At 46.9% G+C, this 24434-nt stretch overlaps 1 protein-coding gene across 1 annotated transcript in view; it reads right to left on the minus strand.

The window, feature by feature from the left end:
* WWTR1 (WW domain containing transcription regulator 1) overlaps positions 1-7502 on the minus strand; it is a 119886-nt gene extending 112384 nt beyond the window's left edge. Inside the window, exon 1 of the mRNA XM_069727625.1 lies at positions 6731-7502. Within this exon, the coding sequence (XP_069583726.1) occupies positions 6731-7140 (410 nt within the window). The 5' untranslated portion in view covers positions 7141-7502. The remainder of the gene's footprint in view (positions 1-6730) is intronic.
* Positions 7503-24434: the final 16932 nt, after the last annotated feature.

Here is a 24434-nt window from a genome sequence, read left to right on the forward strand (position 1 = left end):
GCTGCTGTCAGGGTTTTCTGGTTGGTGTGAGGAATCCCCCATTCCTCACACCACCCAGAAAAACCTGACAGCAGCCCAAGGTCCACCAGTAGGGCAAACACAGCTAAAGAAAGATTTAGACTTTCCATAAAAATAAGAATTAGAGACTAGCAAGTGTAAAGGTTCCGGTTTTCTTTCGTTTGCAGACTGTATGAAGAGAACACGGGTTGTTCTTGGTGTCATACTGTACTTTTACTGCAGGTGGTGAGGTAGGAAGGAATGTGTGAAGAGTCAGAGGTTAGAGAAGCCATCACAAATCTATGGCACTGTGAAGTGTTTGCTGTTGTAAGGCTCCAGAGAACACAGACCTGGTGCAGAATCCGCCAGTTATGGCCGCCTCACCTCCACACAACTTCACTTTGTCAGCTGTTTCATGTAAACATTGACAGAAAGCAAAGCAGAAAATCCTTCCATCCCGAAGTGTAGGCAGAGTCGGCCCCATCATGCTACAAATATTTATTGACCCACGTAGTAGCGCCGACATCGGCATTTGTTCTGTAAAGCTTCTTCATTTATTAAGGCCTCATTGAGACGTCCTTGAATCACAACCATCCATCTATCTGAGTCTTTCATCGCTGTAGGACATGTACTCATCAAGGTCTCTGTGGCTTATGTCGGTATTTTTTTGCGTATGTTGTAAGCCGCAAAAAATCACAGAAACATGTCCGCTTTTGATCCGAGCAATGCATCAGAATTAGGCTACCGTCACACTAGCAGTATTTGGTCAGTATTTTACCTCAGTATTTGTAAGCCAAAACCAGGAGTGGAACAATCAGAGGAAAAGTATAATAGAAACATGTCACCATTTCTGTATTTATCACCCACTCCTGGTTTTGGCTTACAAATACTGAGGTAAAATACTGACCAAATACTGCTAGTGTGACGGCAGCCTTACCCCTACAAGTCTATGTGTCCATGAAAATCACGGACAGAACATGGATGGTGTCCATGTACAGTCTGTGATTAACATTGCAATGGCGAGGAGAAGCTTTGTGCTGGTAAAAATCCTCGATGAAACACTGATGGCAAAAACTGACACTGACCAAACACTGATGAAACTCGGTTACAAAACACTGATGAACACAGGACACAGACAGGTGAGGGCTCCTGTGAAGAAGACTTTATGGGCCAGCACCATGGAATCAATGGTGCTATATAAATAAATAATAATAATAATGGGCCCTTGGTAGTCCAATAGCTCATCATAATGCACAATTCCACAGGCTTTGGAGGTAGAAGTGGCCCCCTTACCTCCTGGGTCCATGTGGGGCAGCACAGGTTGCACCAATGGTATGTCTGCCCACAAATGAACAATGTGCCATGTTTTTACGTACAAGAAAAATGACAGATGCCCAAATCCGGCCTAACTCTCAGAACGAAGATATTGTTGCAGGTTTTCCTGCAGTCCTATGTAAAAATGTCAGATAACACACAGGTGTTGTGCACTGCTCCACAACTGCACTACTTTTATAGCTGCAAGTGGAGACCACTCATGGTCTAATCTGTAGAGGAGAGTAGGGTGGGCACCTGCAGTTTTTCAGCTGTTTGAAGTTCTACAACTTCCAGGTGATATACAGTTGAAGGCTGAGTGATACCAGAGAACAATAGCTGACACAACACAGTAATCTAAAATCTAGTCACTCCTTAAGAAGGAGGCCTGATAACCCTTGGTCATGTTTGGTCAAACATGTTACTCAAGCACCTTATTTTAGGGGCCAGAATGGGAGCACAATGACACTTTGCTGGCACAGAAGACACTCATGGTAGTAATTGGTCCCTAAAAGAAGGCCATGATGTTATTAGAGTTTGCATACCTAGACTTAAGTCTAGACTTAGATCTGACTGATATAATTCCCACTGCCAGGAATCTGTTGGATTAAAGTACAACTTCTTAAGAGGCGACAGGGGCTGTGATATGACAATGTGACCAGACATCTACATTGCCTTCTTCCACTCCTCATACTTGATGAACTATAAACACTATTTAATTACTCCCCATGGAATACAAACATGACATATTCTGGAGAAACATACCAAGCCTTTGACCCAGACAGAAGAGGGCCCCTGTGCAAGGACAATATATGGGTCCTTGGCAGCCCAATAGCTCCTCATCATACACCCGGTATTAGGTCTGTGAAGGAAGCTGCTGACTGCTTTGGAGGTGGAAGTGGCCCCTGTGTACTGCACAAATCTTATGTCCGCCATTGTCATAACAATGTTATTAACCTGCTAAAACATACATTGTAATTATCAATAATACAATTGGAGTTTTTGCTTTTCGTAACTAACTTCTGACTGCGCAGTAAATTCTTGCACAAGATTTGCACTGGTGAGTACACAGTGATAAGTGGGGATAAGGACACAGATTATACTGCAATGCTGGGAGTAGGGATTATAGATGTAATGGTTTACCCGGCACTGGAATATCCACAATATACAATAATCATTAGATCTGCATGCAGTATATCAGGCCAGAACACAATCTGGGGTCTCGCTACATAGCCTGATACATGTGTTCCTCCATCCGGGGTCTCGCTACATAGCCTGATATATGTGTTCCTCCATCCGGGGTGTCGCTACCTAGCCTGATACATATGTTCCTCCATCCTGGGTCTCGCTACCTAGCCTGATACATATGTTCCTCCATCCTGGGTCTCGCTATATAGCCTGATACATATGTTCCTCCATACGAGGTCTCGCTACCTAGCCTGATACATATGTTCCTCCATCCGGGGTCTCGCTACCTTGCCTTGATACATATGTTCCTCCATCCGGGGTCTCGCTACCTTGCCTGATACATATGTTCCTCCATCCGGGGTTTCGCTACCTAGCCTGATACATATGTTCCTCCATCCGGGGTTTCGCTACCTAGCCTGATACATATGTTCCTCCATCCGGTGTCTCGCTACCTTGCCTGATACGTGTTCCTCCATCTAGGGTCTAGCTACATAGCCTGATACATATGTTCCTCTATCCAGGGTCTCGCTATATAGCCTGATACATATGTTCCTCCATCCGGGATCTTGCTACCTAGCCTGATACATATGTTCCTCCATACGAGGTCTCGCTACATAGCCTGATACATATGTTCCTCCATCCTGGGTCTCGCTACCTAGCCTGATACATATGTTCCTCCATCCTGGGTCTCGCTATATAGCCTGATACATATGTTCCTCCATACGAGGTCTCGCTACCTAGCCTGATACATATGTTCCTCCATCCGGGGTCTCGCTACCTTGCCTTGATACATATGTTCCTCCATCCGGGGTCTCGCTACCTTGCCTGATACATATGTTCCTCCATCCGGGGTTTCGCTACCTAGCCTGATACATATGTTCCTCCATCCGGGGTTTCGCTACCTAGCCTGATACATATGTTCCTCCATCCGGGGTCTAGCTACATAGCCTGATACATATGTTCCTCTATCCAGGGTCTCGCTATATAGCCTGATACATATGTTCCTCCATCCGGGGTCTTGCTACCTAGCCTGATACATATGTTCCTCCATCCGGGGTTTCGCTACCTAGCCTGATACATATGTTCCTCCATCCGGAGTCTCGCTACATAGCCTGATACGTGTTCCTCTATCCAGGGTCTCGCTATATAGCCTGATACATGTGTTCCTCTATCCAGGGTCTTGCTATATAGCCTGATACATGTGTTCCTCTATCCAGGGTCTCGCTATATAGCCTGATACATGTGTTCCTCCATCCGGGGTCCCGCTATATAGTCTGATACATGTGTTCCTCTATCCAGGGTCTCGCTATATAGCCTGATACATGTGTTCCTCTATCCAGGGTCTCGCTACATAGCCTGATACATGTGTTCCGCTATCCAGGGTCTCGCTATATAGCCTGATACATGTGTTCCTCTATCCAGGGTCTCGCTATATAGCCTGATACATGTGTTCCTCTATCCAGGGTCTCGCTATATAGCCTGATACATGTGTTCCTCTATCCAGGGTCCCGCTATATAGCCTGATACGTGTTCCTCTATCCAGGGTCTCGCTATATAGCCTGATACATGTGTTCCTCTATCCAGGGTCTCGCTATATAGCCTGATACATGTGTTCCTCTATCCAGGGTCTCGCTATATAGCCTGATACATGTGTTCCTCTATCCAGGGTCCCGCTATATAGCCTGATACATGTGTTCCTCTATCCAGGGTCTCGCTATATAGCCTGATACATGTGTTCCTCTATCCAGGGTCTCGCTATATAGCCTGATACATGTGTTCCTCTATCCAGGGTCTCGCTATATAGCCTGATACATGTGTTCCTCTATCCAGGGTCCCGCTATATAGTCTGATACATGTGTTACTCTATCCAGGGTCTCGCTATATAGCCTGATACATGTGTTCCTCTATCCAGGGTCTCGCTATATAGCCTGATACATGTGTTCCTCTATCCAGGGTCCCGCTATATAGCCTGATACGTGTTCCTCTATCCAGGGTCTCGCTATATAGCCTGATACATGTGTTCCTCTATCCAGGGTCTCGCTATATAGCCTGATACATGTGTTCCTCTATCCAGGGTCTCGCTATATAGCCTGATACATGTGTTCCTCTATCCAGGGTCCCGCTATATAGCCTGATACATGTGTTCCTCTATCCAGGGTCTCGCTATATAGCCTGATACATGTGTTCCTCTATCCAGGGTCTCGCTATATAGCCTGATACATGTGTTCCTCTATCCAGGGTCTCGCTATATAGCCTGATACATGTGTTCCTCTATCCAGGGTCCCGCTATATAGCCTGATACATGTGTTCCTCTATCCAGGGTCCCGCTATATAGCCTGATACATGTGTTCCTCTATCCAGGGTCCCGCTATATAGTCTGATACATGTGTTCCTCTATCCAGGGTCTCGCTATATAGCCTGATACATGTGTTCCTCTATCCAGGGTCCCGCTATATAGCCTGATACATGTGTTCCTCTATCCAGGGTCCCGCTATATAGTCTGATACATGTGTTACTCTATCCAGGGTCTCGCTATATAGCCTGATACATGTGTTCCTCTATCCAGGGTCCCGCAATATAGCCTGATACATGTGTTCCTCCATCCGGGGTCTCGCTACATAGCCTGATACATGTGTTCCTCCATACGAGGTCTCGCTACCTAGCCTGATACATATGTTCCTCCATCCGGGGTCTCGCTACCTTGCCTTGATACATATGTTCCTCCATCCGGGGTCTCGCTACCTTGCCTGATACATATGTTCCTCCATCCGGGGTTTCGCTACCTAGCCTGATACATATGTTCCTCCATCCGGGGTTTCGCTACCTAGCCTGATACATATGTTCCTCCATCCGGTGTCTCGCTACCTTGCCTGATACGTGTTCCTCCATCTAGGGTCTAGCTACATAGCCTGATACATATGTTCCTCTATCCAGGGTCTCGCTATATAGCCTGATACATATGTTCCTCCATCCGGGGTCTTGCTACCTAGCCTGATACATATGTTCCTCCATACGAGGTCTCGCTACATAGCCTGATACATATGTTCCTCCATCCGGGGTCTCGCTATATAGCCTGATACATGTATTCCTCCATCCGGGGTCTCGCTACATAGCCTGATACATGTGTTCCTCCGTCCGGGGTCTCGCTACATAGCCTGATACATGTGTTCCTCCATCCGGGGACTCGCTACATAGCCTGATACATGTGTTCCTCCATCTGGGGATTCGCTACATAGCCTGATACATATGTTCCTCCATCCGGGGTCTCGCTATATAGCCTGATACATGTATTCCTCCATCCGGGGTCTCGCTACATAGCCTGATACATGTGTTCCTCCATCTGGGGACTCGCTACATAGCCTGATACATGTGTTCCTCCATCCGGGGACTCGCTACATAGCCTAATACATATGTTCCCGGAGGGTCTCGCTACATAGTCTGATACATATGTTCCTCCATCCGGGGTCTCGCTATATAGCCTGATACATGTGTTCCTCCGTCCGGGGTCTCGCTACATAGCCTGATACATGTGTTCCTCCATCCGGGATCTTGCTACGCAGCCTGATACATATGTTCCTCCATCAGAGGTCTCGCTATATAGCCTGATACATGTGTTCCTCCGTCCGGGATCTTGCTACGCAGCCTGATACATATGTTCCTCCATCAGAGGTCTCACTACATAGCCTGATACATATGTTTCTCCTATGTTATACTTGTAGCTGAAACGTCACATAAATATTAGTAAAACATTTGATACATTCACATTCTTAGTGTGATACAAGAAATGCTGTGGCTTGGCTATGGTTTTCCCATAATATAGCCAGGACAATGTCTCAAATATCATGCCCATTAACCCTTTGCGTAAAAGGTAACAAATTATTTTATTCTTTGGTTGCGTCATGTACACTGTTTCATGCAAGCCTGCCGCATCCATAATCCATAATTATTCTGTTTCATCCAGTGCATGATCGGATTTATGGTGACGCCTTGCACCATTCTTCAGTTGTGTCCATCAGCTAAGGAGTTAAAACTTCACTGTACAGACACCCCTGGTTTATGGGATTGTATAATCCACTGGCAGGAAAGGAAATAGCAACATTCCTTAGCAGAGTCCTGTGGGTGGAAAGGGGTTAATGCAATTCCCTCTCTTATCCTACAGCCTACATGATGGTCTTTATCATGTATGAACCCTAAACAACGACATAAAACCCCCAAAATGTGAATGTCCACTTACTTCAAGAAATATCTTTGGCCAGTGTGGGTGTATGCCATCTCCCAGCCTGGTGGTAAGGGCAGCTCATCTGTCACATCGTAGGACTGCTGGCGGAGGTGGGCATGCTGCTGAGCTGGGCTGGGGACGGTACCGGTACCAGGACCTAGCTGTAGGGAAGCGGGAGACGAATGAGATCGGACGTGTTGGATCCCAAGCCTTGGGGGGTGACTTCCAGAATCTGTGCTAGATTGCCTGGAGTGGGAGCCTGAGTCTGGTTCCTTAAAGAAGGATTCTGGTAGGATTTTCTTTCTCCAGGAATTGGGTTTTGGGTTCATGACAGAATTAAACAAGTTCTCCAAGTCCGTGTCCAGATCTTGAGTGACATGGATCACTTGCTGCCCTGGTGGGGGGAGACCTGGATTCTGGTTCATCCTTGTAGAACCAAAGAAATAACAAGTACAAGAAGCCTGAGGAAGTTCACAGATTGCCCTGGTTCTCACCAATGGCCTCAAGAAGCAAGAAGATCAAGCAAGAAGATCTGTGATCCAGACACTGAGATGTGGATAAGTCCTAGAACGCAGAGAGTGTGAATGTTCCCCAGAAGTGGAGCATTGTGACGTCAGTGCCTGAAGTTGTCTCCTCTCTCTGACCTGGAGCAGCCTCTGGGAACCTAAGGTCCTCTCCAAAGCCTGGTGTGTGGGTGGCTCTGCTCCCAGATCCTCAGCCGCTGTCTTCACAGTGTCCCTAAGAAAGTAAGAAAATGTCAGCTCACAGGACAGGGAGAGGCGTCTCTGGGCCTGAATAATGCATGAGCTGTGCCCTGCCCTGCTCACCCTCCTCCTCCTCCAGACCGGGACTTTACCTTACAGGGCGAGAGCCTGGAGCTTTCACTCCCACGTACAGTTCGGGTTACAAGTGTGGGTGAAAACGTGCAGGAGTTTGCCTGGAGAAGATCACTTTCTAAAGTTTCTCCAGCTATTGCCGCTCTCTCCTGGCTGCTGTATGACATGAAACTGAAACACAAAATAGAAACACAAATATACAAAAAGCTAAGCCTAGCATCTGCCTAGGGCACCAATATACCTTGTCCGGCCCTGCCTGTACAGATATACACATATTATAAAGAAAGGTGCTAGTTCTCCAAAATCAGGAGACAGGGAACGTGCTGTAATATGGGATGAGATAAATGCACTTTTTATCATGTCGAACTGCTGCCATCCTGATTACTGATTGAGGATTATGCCATGGCCTGGTGATGTGAAGCCATTGGGTCTTCAGTGCTGATGAAGCCAATGGTGCCTCCTCAATAAGTCCTCAGTCGCCAAGCAAACAAATGGGTCATAGACTAAGGTGTCAGAACCTCTAACGCACTCCCCTACCCTTCACTGGGTCATTCAACCCCTTCACGACATCCGCCGTATATGTATGGTACCATGGGAGGTGCGTTCCTGCAAACCAATGGTGGGACGGGTCGGCTCACTCGCAGAAGCGGTGTGATCTTCAGCGGATGTCAATGTTATATTATTATCACGACCCAGCTGTCGGGTGACCTGGGACCAGGGCCTCCTTCCCTGTCCCTAACACTAGGGGGTGCCCTAGCTCACTCTATTCCCCAAGAAACTTCTGAAGGTGAAGATGCCGGGGCCGCCACCCTTGCCTTATCTCCTGAGTTAGCCCCCATCTGTTCTCTTCCCCAACCCAGCAAAGAGGGGCGCTACTGTGCACCGCAGTACACCAACCTGACAAAAAAGGCTACACAAACAGGGGGGTAACTGAAAATACCAGGTATACAAATATTCACTCGGCTCAGATCCATGATGGTTAGGTACCTGGCCCCGGCCAATTGATCAAGAAGGTCATCAGTGCACGGCACTGGGTATCTATTGGTAACCGTGACAGTGTTGAGCCCCTTGTAATCCACTCAGAAATGAATTGTCCTGTACTTCTTTGGGATGAGGACTACGGACATGTTAAGAGGTTTTTCTCCCAGTTGTGCCCGTGGCCGTCGACCAACATCTTAAGCATCTGCTTCACGGTGCCCTTGAATCATTGGCACAGGCCGTTAGTCTGTGGGTGGTACAGGCTGGTCACCAGATGTTGCACCTGTATCTGATTACAGAGGGGCTCCTTCAGCTGCGACATGAACTGGGTCCACCAGTCGGCGAGCATTTTGTGTGCAATCCACAACAACTCTGCCCTGATAGATAGGGTACCATCTACTGTCGATCCCTAGGCCACGCCTCCGGTGAACCCACTGTACCATTAGTCGATACAGTTGTCCTTGGTCCCAGACCACCCGCTCAAGGTCTGAGTCTGAGGGAGGCTGTGTCGCCCACTCCTTGAGATCTTTCAGACTGTCGTCAGTCTCCGATGCCGCCTGAAACCCCTGACTAGACGTGGCCAGAATAGATGAGACCGCTATGTCTTCTGTCAGTTACCCAGGACCTATCTCCTGGCCTCCATTTGACCTGGAAGCCACTTGGTCAGAAGGGGGGAAGCCATTCGACCCCTGATGAGCCCATGGGGCCCTGGTGCTACCACTGTGCTTGACAGCGGCCATGGCTACTGCCACCGTGAGTAGTGCCAAATTCTCCTGCTACCGACCAAGTCGTTGATCCACACAGACTAACCTTGCCTTCTGACATCCAGTCATGGAGGAACCCTTGTGTAATTGATTTATTCCCCAAGGGGAGATGGACACAGTACATCACTCACCCCCACATCCCAATTAGCAGGCATGTTAATCACATTGACATAAACAGGGGTGGACATTACATTGTTGGATTTCTGAGGCCACATACTGGAACATTAGCCACCCCAGGTCTCTCCCAAACAAAACTCTTGAGGGAATATTCGAGGTTACCACCACATCCCACATTCCCTTCCCAGAGACAATAAAGCATATTCCTAACCAACCATTACACCGATGCCTCTACCTTGTGCCAGTCATTACACTGGTTACCCATCCACTCAGGAATCCAGTACAAAACTACTACCCTCATTCACAAAGCACTCCATGGCTCAGCACCACCCTACATCTCCTCTCTGGTCTCTGTCTACCACCCTACCTGTGCCCTCCGCTAATGACCTCAGGTTAGCATCCTCAATAATCAGAACCTCCCACTCCCGTCTTCAAGATTTTACACGTGCTGCGCCGATTCTTTGGAATGCAATACCTAGGTTAATACAATTAATCCCCAATCCCCACATGTTACACCGCCACTGCCTCGGGTGCCTGTTTCACCGCCGCTGCTTCGGGTGCCTTCTCTTACTCCCCAATCCACGGTGTCCCGGCGCGCTTCTGCTTCTCTTGCTACTTCTGGTCTCCTGCGCATTCCTCCTTCCTCTGTCTCTCCTCGGGTGCGCGCACGCTCCAGATCCTACCGCGCACGCGCGCACAGCGCTCGTTGATTCTGCTACTTCCTCCGCTCCTCTCTATGCCCTTGGAGGACCCTGACCCGGAAGATACGCTGCCGCTCTGCATATCAGGCCGCCTCTTCCGTTTGGCAGTGCCTGATTATCATTTGTATCCTTACAAGTGACTCTGGCCCGTGTCTCTCCGCGTTCAGTCTGTAGCCAGCCCTCCAACTTGTTTTTCCTAGCTAGTCTGTTTTTGACTTATCACTGCTCTCTCCTTTGTTTCCTTCCAGCTCCGGCCTGTCTGTGTCTCCTCTCCCTCAGAGTTCCCGAACGTCTGCGTTGTCTCCTGCCCGTACCTTCACCTTGTCCGCTGGTTCGTTTCTCACCTCTCCTAGTACTCCCATCCCCTTGTCATTACCATCTACTTCCCTGACTCCGTATGTTTGTCTCCCTGTGCCTCTGACTCCCTGCCTAGCCATTTCCTTCTTCTTGTCTCTCCTTCCATTTTCTGTTTGTCCTATTCTCTGTTAGTATCAGCTGCCATAGCAGTAGTCTCCCCAGGGCCTGCTCCTAACACTCCCTGTATAGGTGGTGGTCAACTTGGTCCCCTCGCCCAGGGGAGGTTCGCTGTTGCGGTCCAGTGGGTTCACTCTTTGTATTCTCCCAGCTATCTGCGTAACAGTATAATCAGGCCATGGACCCCGCTGGTACCCCTGTCTCCACTCAAAAAGAACTAGCATTCCTACCGGAGAACCAAACCAGGATCATGGCTTTTTTTAAAATCGATGGTATCCCGGTTGTCTGCACTGCAGCCTTCTGATCTTGCGAATGTCTCCCAATTAGCCAGCCTTCAGCAGGAACTCAGGGTCATATTTTAAACTATATGGTCTCTGTAGATAACCGTCTGCTCTCCCTACAAACTGCTGCCTCAGCTCCTGCTCAAGTTCCAGTCTCGCACCCACCTCCTCGTCTGGCTAAACCCCCGCGGTATTGTGGAGATCCCAAATTGTGTCGGGGTTTCCTTAATCAGTGTCAGTTGCACTTCGAATTATTGCCACAACAATACCCCACTGATCGGGCTAAGTTGGCTTTTGTAGTGTCCCACTTGGAGGGTGAGGCCTTGGCCTGGGTCAATCCCCTCTGGGAGCATAATGACCCCCTGGTGTCTCAACTTCCCACCTTTTTGGAGACTTTTCGTAAGGTTTTCGACGAGCCAGGGCGGTTAGCCTCTACCACTGAGTCTCATTTTAATCTCCACCAGGGTACTCTTTCTGTCGGCCAGTATGCCATTCGTTTTCGTACCTTATCCTCTGAGCTGGGCTGGAACAATGAGGCTCTGGTGGGAGCTTTTTGGCGAGGTCTATCTGGTCGAATAAAGGATGAGCTGGCGGGTAGAGATACTCCGACTTCCTTGGAGGATCTCATTTCTCTGGCAACCCGTATTGACTTGCGTTTTCAGGAACGTCTCCGTGAATCTGCCAGGGAGAGGAAGCTACCACGTCTACCCTCAACTGCTCGCAGTCCTCCGCGTCTTCCTCAAGCTTCCCCTTCTGCAGCATCAGCACCGGAACCCATGCAAGTAGACCGTATTAAGCCAGCGGAACAATGCCGTAAAGAAAGACTCGCTCAGGGTCTTTGCTTTTATTGTGGCAGTGCCTCTCATCTTCTACGTTCTTGGCCGATGAGGCCAAGAAACGCCTCTGCCTAGGTCAGGTAAGGGAGGCCTCCCTAGGTGTTAATGATTCCTCTCTACCTTTCACTCTCTCCGTTTTGCTAAATTTTAGTTCTTCTCGCTTTTCTGAGATTGCTTATGTTGATTCTGGAGCAGCAGGCAATTTTATTCAACTTGACACGGTTAGAAGGTTTCAAATTCCTGTCAGATCCTTGGTGCCTCCCCGGCAAATAGCTTTGGTCGACGGCAGACCCCTACGGGAGACCGTTTCCTTGGTCACCGAAGAGGTGGAGCTACAGATCGGAGCCTTACATCGGGAGAAGATAGCCTTTCACATGCTGCCATCATTGTCTTATACCTTTCTCCTAGGTCTTCCTTGGTTAAGAATTCATGAGCCTGTCCTGGATTGGCGATCTGGAGATGTCCTTCGCTGGGGCCGTTCTTGTCAGACTAGATGTTTGCGTCCTGTCCAGCCTCTAAGGTCTTCCTGCTCAACCACAGCACCTGCAGCTTTGCCTTCAGCCTATCACTCCTTCGCGGACATCTTCGACAAAAAGGAGGCGGAGAGCTTGCCTCCGCATCGACCATACGATTGCCCGATCGACCTCCTTCCGGGTTCATCTCAGTCCAGAGGCCGAGTTTATCCGCTGAATCCTCTTGAATCTCAAGCCATGACTGATTACGTTCAAGAGAATTTGGCCAGAGGTTTTATCCAGAAGTCCTCTTCACCTGCAGGTGCGGGTTTCTTTTTTGTCAAGAAAAAGGATGGAACCCTCCGTCCCTGTATTGACTACTGGGGTCTCAATAGTATAACAATTAAAAACAAGTATCCGCTTCCTCTTATCCCAGAACTTTTTGATCGGCTGCGGGGAGCGCAAATCTTCACCAAGCTAGATCTTCGTGGGGCCTATAATCTCATCTGTCCCGTAGATGAGTGGAAGACTGCTTTCAACACCAGAGATGGACATTACAAGTACTTGGTCAGGCCCTTCAGCCTATGCAATGCTCCCGCAGTATTTCAAGAATTTGTGAATTACATCTTCCTAGATCTTCTATACTCCTGCGTGGTGGTTTACCTGGATGATATTCTTGTTTACTCTCCAGATTTATCTACCCATAGAGACGTCCATCTTGTACTTCTGCATTTGAGGGAGAATCGTCTCTATGCTAAACTCGAAAAATGTGCCTGTGAACTGTCTTCTCTTCCATTTCTGGGTTACATCATCTCCGACTCTGGGTTGTGTATGGATCCAGAAAAGGTGTCCGCTGTGCTCAACTGGCCTCGTCCTCATGGTATCAAGGCAATCCAGCGTTTCCTTGGCTTCGCAAATTACTATCGACAGTTCATTCCTCACTTTTCTTCTCTGACCAGACCCATCTCCTCTCTGATTTGCAAGGGATCCAATCCACACGTGTGGTCCTCGGAGGCAAATGATGCTTTTCTGTCCTTGAAACAAGCCTTTGCTACAGCTCCTGTACTACATCGTCCAGAAGTCAATAAACCTTTTATTCTCGAAATAGACGCCTCTGCTGTTGGTGCCGGAGCGGTACTTTCTCAAAGGTCTTCGTCTGGGCGCCTCGTCACCAGTGGTTTCTTCTCTAAGACTTTCTCCTCGTCTGAACAAAACTATTCCATTGGTGACCGAGAGCTTTTGGCCATCAAACTAGCGTTGCAGGAATGTAGGTATCTTTTGGAAGGTGCCGTGCATCGGTTCAAGATCTATACAGACCACAAGAATCTGGCTTACATCCGTTCTGCACAGAGGCTTAATCCCCGGCAAGCTAGATGGTCCCTCTTCTTTGCTCGTTTTAATTTTGAATTACACTTCCGTCCTGGCAATAAGAATTTCAAGGCCGACGCACTGTCCAGGTCCTTTTTGTCTGTTGATACAGAGGAAGAGCCTGCACACATCTTGGACCCTTCTAAAATCATCATGTTGGCACCTGTCAGTCTATCCTCTTTGCCTCCGGGCAAAACCTTCATTTCTGAATGCAACAGGAAGCTGGTCTTACGCTGGGGACATGCCTCTAAAGTTGCGGGTCATGCTAGTTTTAGTCTCATGCTCGTGTCTCGTTACTATTGGTGGCCAACGCTATCCCAAGATGTCCAAAGTTTTATTGCTTCTTGTCCGTCTTGTGCCAAGAACAAAGTCCCTAGGCAACTTCCTTATGGACTTCATCCGCTTCCAGTTCCATCGGCTCCGTGGCAACACATTGCTATGGATATTATCACTGATCTGCCTCGCTCTTCCGGCTGCACCGTCATCCTCGTAGTTGTGGACAGGTTCTCAAAGATGGCTCATTTCATATATCTCCCTGGATTGCCTTCAGCACCCGAATTGGCGAAAATTTCATTCATCATATTTTTCGTATTCATGGCTTCCCTCAACATATTGTTTCGGACAGGGGGGTCCAGTTCACTTCTCGGTTCTGGAGAGCACTTTGTAAATTCATGAATATTTCGCTGGACTTCTCCTCTGCCTACCATCCACAGTCCAATAGTCAAGTGGAACGCACTAATCAAACTCTGGTGTCTTATCTTCGTCATTTCTCTAACTCCCTTCACAGTGATTGGTCTGACTTACTTCCATGGGCTGAATTCGCCTATAATAATCATACCGGTTAATCTTCTTCTAAATCTTCCTTCTTTATCGTCTATGGGCAATATCCTGGTGTTCCTTTACCGGTCCCTCCTGTCTCAGGTGTCCCGGCAGCTGATCTTCTGTCCAGGGAGTTCTCCAGGATCTGGCAGGAGACCAAGACCGCTTTTCAATTAGCACATGACAAAATGAAGAGACATGCTGATAAGAGGCGTTTGGATTCTCCACTTTATCATCCTGTTGATAAGGTGTGGTTATCTTCCAGGTTTGTTCGCTTGAAAATTCCCTCACGTAAGTTGGGTCCCCGTTATATTGGTCCCTTTGAGGTTTTGGGTCGCAGTAATGATGTTTCTTATAAGTTGAAGTTACCTCCCTCGCTCCGTATTCCCAATTCTTTCCACGTTTCCCTCTTAAAGCAAGTTGTCTTTAATCAGTTCCATGCCTCAGCTGTTCATTCTTCTCGGCCTGTCTCCGCTGATGATGTTTTTGAAGCTAAGGACATTATTGCTATGAAGAAAGTGAGGGGGAGGACCTTTTTTCTGGTGGATTGGAGGGGTTTTGGTCCCGAGGAGAGATTTTGGGAGCCTCGGGACAATATTCAAGCTCCTCGAATCCTGGCTAGATTTCTTTCCGGTCTTAGGAGGGGGAGATGTAAGTTGGGGGGTAATGTTACACCGCCGCTGCCTCGGGTGCCTGTTTCACCGTCGCTGCCTCAGGTGCCTTCTCTTACTCACCAGTCCACGGCGTCCCGGCGCGCTTCTGCTTCTCCTGCTACTTCCGGTCTCCTGCGCATTCCTCCTTCCTCTGTCTCTCCTCGGGTGCGCACGCGCTCCAGATCCTACTGCACACGGCGCTCGCTGATTCTGCTGCTTCCTCCGCTTCTCTCTATGCCCTTGGAGGACCCTGACCCGGAAGGTACGCTGCCGCTCTGCATATCAAGCCGCCTCTTCCGTTTGGTGGTGCCTGATTATCATTTGTATCCTTACAAGTGACTCTGGCCCCGTGTCTCTCCGCGTTCAGTCTGTAGCCAGCCCTCCGACTTGTTTTTCCTAGCTAGTCTGTCTTTGACTAATCACTGCTCTCTCCTTTGTTTCCTTCCAGCTCCGGCCTGCCTGTGTCTCCTCTCCCTCAGAGTTCCCGTACGTCTGCGTTGTCTCCTGCACGTACCTTCACCTTGTCCGCTGGTTCATTTCTCACCTCTCCTAGTACTCCCATCCCCTTGTCATTACCATCTACTTCCCTGACTCCGTATGTTTGTCTCCCTGTGCCTCTAACTCCCTGCCTAGCCATTTCCTTCTTCTTGTCTCTCCTTCCGTTTTCTGTTTGTCCCATTCTCTGTTAGTACCAGCTGCCATAGCAGTAATCTCCCCAGGGCCTGCTCCTAACGCTCCCTGTATAGGGGGTGGTCTACTTGGTCCCCTCACCCTGGGGAAGTTCACTGTTGCGGTCCAGTGGGTTCACTCTTTGTATTCTCCCAGCTATCTGCGTAACACCACAGTTTTAAGCGTGCCCTAAAAACTCATTTGTTCAGATTGGCCTACCGCCTCAACGCATTAACCTAACTATGCCTGTGTGGCCCATTCAAAAAAAAAACCATAATCAGGTTCCTTGCATCATGTTCTCATACACTGTATGCAGTTAATAGCCCTCTGTGTCTGTACTGTTACATACTTAGTTAGTTAACTGGTTCATGCAGCTTTACATGAACACCTGAGCCTTAAGGTACCTTCACACATAACGATTTCGTTAACGATATCGTTGCTTTTTGTGACGTAGCAACGATATCGTTAACAAAATCGTTATGCGTGACAGCGACCAACGATCAGGCCCCTGCTGGGAGATCGTTGGTCGCTGGGAATATTCAGGACCTTTTTTTTGGTCGCTGATCACCCGCTGTCATCGCTGGATCGGCGTGTGTGATACCGATCCAGTGATGTGTTCACTGGTAACCAGGGTAAATATCGGGTTACTAAGCGCAGGGCCACGCTTAGTAACCCGATGTTTACCCTGGTTACCATTGTAAAAGTTAAAAAACAAACAAACAGTACATACTTACATTCCGATGTCTGTCACGTCCCCCGGCGTCAGCTTCCCGCACTGACTGTCAGCGCCGGCCGTAAAGCAGAGCACAGCGGTGACGGCTTTACGGCCGTCTCTATTCCAGTGGCCCTCTTTAGCTTACAGTCTTGGATATACTGCTGGAGGTTCTTCGGGCAGTTCCACAAAAACTGCTCAGTCGCGGTGAGCTCCAATCCAATGGTCCTCTGGTTGACTTTTCTCATGTAATCGGCCCAACTGTTTGCAGAACCCCGCTGCATACTCTGGAGCTTCTTTCAGTATGTTTTAGGGGTCAAGTTTTACTGCCAGACCAGAGCCTGCTTGATGTCCTCATACCTCAGGGAGATCTCGCTGGGCAGATGCCCAAAGATTTCCAGGGCCTTACCCAAGATGAGGGGTTTAGAACCGGACCCACTGGTCCTCAGGCAGGTGGTATCGATGGCAAGTTTTTTCAAATGCCAGCAAGAAAGTGTGCTAGTCCCCTCCTTTGTCCAGCAAGGGGGGGTCCTCTATCCGTAGGCTCGGGACCTGGATCTTAGTGGACTCACGACTGGCTGAGGTCTGCAGCTGGAGCTGAATCATTTGTTGCTGGTGCTCATGCTCCCACTAGCATTCTACAGCTTCCTAGCGAAGTTCTTCTGCTGCTGCCTCGCGACGTTCAGCTGCTGATATGAGGGTCTCGTTGGAGGCAATGTCTCCTTCCTTGATTCTGGTCAGGGCAGCTTGAAGGATTATATCTGAGCCTGCCTGGCTGGGGTGATGACCAGGTGGTGAGTGGCACACTGCCGGCCTGACCAACAGCAACTGACTTCTTGGGGAGCCTGCGTTGGACTCCCCCTCTGCTTGAGCAACATCGTTTTCCCCTGGTGCTACTGGCCATCCTTGCAATCTATGGTCACTGACAAAGAGCTGCAAACTGATGCACCCACACACCTTACAGTATTTGCACTCAGACTGTCTATTGCTGAGCTGATCTTAAGACCCAAGTGGCAAAAGTTACTGCTGGTAGTCTTTAGTGTCTATCACACTATTATCTCCATCCCACCACACTGCCACCATATGTGATGAACCCTCACCTCTCCACCCTGCCTGATGTCACTATTATGTCAGAAAGATCACGTAGTGCAGTCTCCCCACTTGCACCAATGTAATGTTCTGCACCCCCTGGGGACATGAAAGGTCAGCTTGGTACAATGTTAAACAGTCACAGACACCACACGTGGCCAGGAAGGCACAGGGAGTAAGAGGATGTACCCCACGCAGTCGCTGACGTGGCACCTCACTTGCTCACAACTCTGACAGACTGAGAGATCCCTTTCACTAGCACCAGTGAAACAGAGCATTGCCAGCCCGGTAGGACAGCCACCAGTTCTTCGTTAGATTTAAGCCCAGTTTGTTAACGGGATTATATGGGCCAGAAACCATCCCCAGTAGCATGGAAAGTTAAGCCAAGAATATGGACGTGTGGATTTGTGGATTGAGATAAAAGAGCAGCCCAAGGTTAAATTATATATTTAATTGCCTTAAGGGCACACTAGACAATACTCTATATACACAATGGTTATACATATACAATAGTCAGATATGGATATACAATAGTGGTAGGATAAAGTATGCAGAATATAAGAGTCAGTTACCAATCCGATGAAAGGCCTGGCTTTTGGGGGAGAGGCTGTCACATGGGAGGCTTGTGGTCCCCTCTGTTCCTTGAATTCTCCCCACACGATATGTCGGCGTCACCTCCCCAGAGAAAAAGCAATAGGCCATGCTGCACACGAGCACTTAACTCCTTTTGTTTACTCCACTACTGCTTTCTGAGCTGAACCTAAATCCCCTCCCCTTGCTTCTAGCATCTATGAAGTCCAAAAGCTAAGATGGGTCATAACTCCTTAATGGATAATCCTAGAGAGGTGGCTTGGTGCCATCGGATCTGGCCAGACCCCTGCCACACAGCTTTTCTACCTTACTCCTACTAGCTATTTATGTATCTCCCCACCCAAGGTTGCTAGAACGTATCCAGACCCTGCAAGGCGTTTGGACTGTTCGAGAGATCTCAAAAATATCGGTGTGTGGCTAGAACGTACGATAAATCCATATTCTCCTTATGAAATTCTAGCTGTGTGAACAAAGCAATTACACCGAGTATACAAGTTAAGCTGGTGGGGGTGTGAATTTCTTTTTTGAAGTGAAGAAGGCTGGGTCCCATGCTGAGCTAGGTGTCCTGTTACAGCTGCACAAAGGAAAGGGGGTTTATAATCCCATGCTTCAAATGATTGACATAAAATTATACCTCCAATATTCTTCACAGTAAAGTACAGTATAAATGTGATCCAAAATGTTGTGTAAAATGTTCCCATTAAAAGCTTCAACTCAATAAACAAAAGAACAAAAAAAAGTCCCCACTCCGGTCCATCATCTGATAATGAAAACCTGGAGGGCTTCCATGTTACTGGTAGCACAATGGCTCTGGAAATGCAAAATGGCTACTCGCCTCAAAAGTAATCCAGCGAATTTTGCACTCCCAAATCCAAATGCCCCATGCTCCCTTCTGTGCCCCAGTGTGCCTAAACCACATTTAACATCCATATGTTTTTTAGTATTGTAGCACTTAATTTAAGGGGTGCGTCCAGAAGCATGAGCTGAGCACAATGAATGGGCACTACAATATACTGGCACAACAACATACTGGGCACTACAACAGCAGATTTGCAATTTTCACTCCGCATCATCTATTGCTGTTTCTGGAAAACAAACACCCATGGAGTCAAAATCTTCACTACACCTGTAGATAGATTCTCAGAGGGGTGTAATTTCCAATATGGGGTCACTTGAGGATGGGGGGGGGGGATTTTGCTCTTCTAGCATTTAGGACTTTGTATAAGGAGTCCACAAACTATTCCCGGAAAATCAATGCTCTAAGTATCAAGTAGCGCTCCTTCCCTTCTGATACTCGACGTGTGGCTAAGCAGTACTGTACAGACACATATGGGGCATTACCATGTTCAGCAGAAATTGTGTAACAAATTTTGATTCCATGTTTACCGATTTCTCTTGTGAAAATAAAAAATTTGGAGCTAAAGCAACATTTGTGTGAGAAAAATGTCAGTTTTTTATTTTCACGGATTAATGTTATAAAATGTTGTGAAGAGCCTGTAGGTTCAAGGTACTCACCAAATTAAGGGGTGTAGTTTCCAAAATGGAGTAACCTGTGAGGGAGTAGGGGATATTCCACTATTCAGGCACATCAAGGGCTCTGCAAATGCAACATGGCATCTGATATCTATTCCAGCATTTTTTTGCTCCAAAATGCAAATGGTGCTCTTTCCCTTCCGAGCCCTGCCATGTACCCAAACAGTAGTTTCCACCATTTATGGGGTATTGGTGGACTTAGGAGAAATTGCACAACAAATTGTGTGGTTGACTTGCTTTTGTCACTCTTGTGAAAATTAAAAATTAGGAGTTAAAGCAACATTTATGTGGAAAAAAAAATATTTTTCATTTTCACGGCTCAACGTTATCAAATTCGGTGAAGCACCTGTGGGTTCAAAGTGCTCATCACAGCTCTAGATAAATTCCTTGAGAGGTGAAGTTTCCAAAATGGGGTAACTTGTGGGGGGTTTCCACTGTTCAGGCACATTAGGGGCTTGGCAAACATAACATGGCATCCGCTATCTATTCCAGCCAATTTTACACTTTGAAAGTCAAATGCTGCTCTTTCTCTTCCAAGCCCTGTCATGTGCCCAATCAATAGTTTTCCACCACATATGGGTATCGGCGTACTCAGGAGAAATGGCATAGCAAATTTTGGGGTCCATTTTCTTCCATTACCCTTGTGAAAATGAAAAATTTGGGGTTAAAGCAATATTTTGGGGGGAATAATGTATTTTTTATATTCATAGCTTAATGTTATTAAATTATGTGAAGCACCTGTGTAGTTTACAAAATGGCATAAGTTGTGGGGGATTTCCACTGTTTAGGCACATCCCAGCGGCCCTGTAAATGTGACATGGCATTCACTATCTGTTCCAGCCAATTTTGCATTAAAAGGTCAAATGGCTCGCGTTCCTTTCTGAGCTCTGCCAGTGCCCTAAGAGTCGTTTTCCACCATATGGTGTATTGGTGTACTTAGGAGATATTGCACAACAAATTCTGGTATCCATTTTTTCATGTTATCCTTGTGAAAATGAAAAATTTGGGGTTAAAGCAACTTTTTGTGGGAAAATTTTTAATTTTTTCTTTACGCATTGTTTAAATTCCTGTGAAGCATGTGAAGGGTTAATAAACTCCTTAAATGTGGTTTTGAGCACTTTGTGGGGTGCTTTTTTTAAAATGGTATATGGGATATTTTCACATAGGCCCCTCAAAGTCACTTCAAATTGGATGTGGTCTCTAAAAATATTGTTTTGCAAATTTTGTTGGAAAAATGAGAAATTGCTGATAAAAGTTTAACCCTTCTAATTTCCTAACAAAAAAAATATGTTTCAAAAAACGATGGTGATGTCAAGTAGATATGTGGCACATGTTATTTGTTAACTAGTTTGTGTGATATAACTCAAATGCATAAAATATCTACCTAAATTTATCACTATGATAGAGCACAATGTGTCACGAAAAAAAGGTCCCAGAATCACTGGGATACGTTGAAGCATCCCAGAATTATTACCTCACAAAGTTACACTGGTGAGAATTGGAAAATTTGGCCTGGTCAGGAAGGTGAAAATAGGCTTTGGGGTGAGGGGATTAATAATTTCTGATGACCACTTCCACTAAAATTGTTATCATTTTCACTAAAAAATACCAGCAAATGTGGTGTACTTTCGGGGTGAGGCTCAACAATGAGTGCAATTTCAAAGTTAGATATAGAATCACTCATTGTTTGTGGATCATTTAAGTACAAGAACCAAAAACGATATTCATTCCTTGCATCCTATATTTTAAATGTCAGACACATAGACAGTCATGGAAACTAATATAGCTTAACTATAATAGGGGGCAATTTGGTTTCAATTAATGTGTCCATCATTTGGCGGCTATCCTAATAAAAACTACACTGACCCCATTAGAAATAAAGAAATCCGTATGATGGTTTTTGTGTTCATCATGCGACAAATACAGTTTGCAACAAAACTGATGCTGGTTTTGATGATGTATTCTTGTACTGGTGGTGGTTCTGGTGTCGAATTCCTGTACTGATAGTGGTTCATGTAATGATGGTTGTTTTTTGTGCTGTATTCATGTGCTACTGATGACTAGACTATGGTGATGTATTCATGCAGTGATGATGGTTCTGGTGCTGTATTCATCACTAGAACCACAAAACGTACATAAATATGAAACCAAAATCATCGTCAGTATATAAATAGAAAACCAGTCATTGATACAGTATAATGGCCCCCACAGTCTCTTATATACAGAATGTCCCCCAAAACACTCCACACAGTATGATATCCACCACAGCCCCAATATACAGTATGATTCCCCCCCACAGCCCGATATATAGTATGATGTCCTCACAATTTAGGTATAAAGTCCCTCAGAGCCAGCCCCTAGTATAATAGTATAATGTCTATAATGTCCCCCCCAGCCAGCTCACAGTATAATGTCCCCTACTGCCAGCCCTCAGTATAATGTTCACCACAGCCAGCCGCTTTTATATCCCCACATGCCCCTCTTGTGACATCTCCTATTCATCAGGAAAATAATATAAGAAAAAAACTTAATCCAGGTGCTCTGTTCAGAGAAGCCTTGTCTCCTCTTCTGTGAAGCAGAGCAGTGGGTTCTGGATGTTGTCATGATGTCACTGCGTCCCCCGTTTGCGCCGTCTCCAAAAGCACGCAGGCCGGAAGTACTGTATTGTGCATTCTGATGGAGTTCCCAGTAGATCAAGGGGCTGATTACAGCTCCTCTCCCAGGTTGCCCATTGCTCACATCAATTGTATCTGCGTCTTATAGATGTGAATACAGTTGAAAATAGTGAGGGAGCCAGAAACCAAGATGCAGGCAGAGAAAGGGTTGAGCGGTGTCAGTGACTGACTGACTGTGTGCCAGCCGTCACTTTGCTGAATACCTGTGGATGGAAGTAGGTGCCACAGGCATTCAGCATTGTCAGTTGTTTTGTTTTCTCTCTAAAGTGCTCCTTTCTTGGGGAGGCAGCGCCCAAGGTGGGTGCCTAAACCTCTTCATGGTCTTTTGTGTAGGTGTAAGCCCAACTCTACATATGCTTCTTTTAATATCAAGCAGAAAAGCTTTTTAAAAAGTTTATACAGCCATTCTGACATGGATTTACTGACATGGAGACTGAAGTAAAGAAATAGCAAGATCCGGAGAAGTGACAAAGAGACAGAGTGATCTTTTGGAGAAGGGTCCTGTGAAAGGACACATAGGAGAAAGATCTTGAGTTTTCAGGTCATAAGGTAAGCGGACTGGACAGGACTGAGTACAGGAGACTAATAGATTATCCCAGGCGCGAGTTCCAGATTTTCAGGGGGCTTGAAGCTAAGTCCAGCCATACAGGCACCCTAAGGGGAAATAAGATGTGCAACCGCTGGGTGAGTAAAGGACTCTTATTAAGCATAACTGTAAGGTTAAAGCTGAGTTGCGGTGAAGTAATGAGAAACAGTGGAAACAGAGGACCAGTAGAAAGAGTAAAAGTGAAGATAGAGAACAATAGAGAAATGAAGTGTCATGATACAGTCCTTTGTTTGTTTCTGATTATTCTCTCACCGGGATGGTCATTCGGGGGTTAATCTTCTCTGCCTCCTTTTGGGAACTGTCTGGCAATTTCAGTCCACTGTTACCTTCAAGCAGTGTCAGTTATAGTTCCTGTCTCTGGCTTGAGCAGCTGACCCTGTTATACCCTGATTTGTCCTCTGCCTGTTTACCTAGGTCCCGTTCCTGTGTTCCCCTCTGTGGTACTCGCTCTTCATGTTGTGACCCCTTGGTATTTGACTTGGCTTGTCCTCTGACCTCTTTGACTGTCTTGCGTCTCTGGCTTTCCTGCTCCCGATCGGCTCTGACTTCTTTGGCTTGTTTCTGACCACGTGTATTGCTGTGACCTTTGGTACTTTATCCCCTCTCTGTTGCTGACCTGGCTTTGTCTGACTACTCTTTCACCACCTAGTGGCTCCTGCCTGCTGCTCTATTATTTCACTGCGAGTGTACCGGTTTTCCTTCACCCGCTCCCCCCTGGTGGAGGTTGTGTGCTACTGTGCTGCAGCAGGCATTAAATTGAGGCTCCTGCCTGCTACTCTATGATTTCACTGCAAGTGTACCTGTTTTCCTTCTTACGCACCCCCCCCCCCCGGTTGAGGTTGTGTGCTACTGCGCTGCAGCAGGCATTACTTGAAGGAAGGAAACTGTGAGGATAATGCTTCAAATTGTGAAGGAAATTTTTATAAGACTGTGTACCTGCTATCTCTTGTATATATTTCCTATCAAGCTTCCATTCAGTAAAAATTTATTTTTGAATGGTGGTCTCCCTCATTGAACTGTGAAACATCTGGTCCTGGGAAAACAGCAACATCAGTTACATATGCCCTGCAAGGGCGTAGCTCCTTCACAGCAAAAGTCCACACCCCGCCAGGGCCCCCACTGACATGTAGCATGCCTGGGCATGATAGAAGAGTACCTTGCCTATGGCTATGCCTATGGCTACACCTCTGCAACACGTTACAAGGGAATCACAGACAGAGAAGAGAAGACCCACTGCACAGTCCAGCCAGCCCCTGTGCACCGAAATCTAATTAGCAGAAAACTTCAAATGATAATAAAAGCAAATTTTGTTACCAAAGGTATTAATGTAATGTCTGAAACTGAGTGGGTGCAGGGAGGATAAACCTGTATTTTCTCCCTATAGTATGGCTTCCAGTGAACTAACCTAGCAGCAGATGGTTTATATACATGTTGTGCCCTCTGCGAAGCATGGAAGGAAAGGAGTGATAAGGTGGAGGTTTACTTCTGGTGACACTGTTGGCAATTTATTCCAAATTCAAGGCACACTTACCTAGTATGGTTACAACAGCATTCTGCAACAACA

Source organism: Ranitomeya imitator, chromosome 5 (genome assembly GCF_032444005.1).
Source record: "Ranitomeya imitator isolate aRanImi1 chromosome 5, aRanImi1.pri, whole genome shotgun sequence".
Taxonomy (NCBI): domain Eukaryota; kingdom Metazoa; phylum Chordata; class Amphibia; order Anura; family Dendrobatidae; genus Ranitomeya; species Ranitomeya imitator.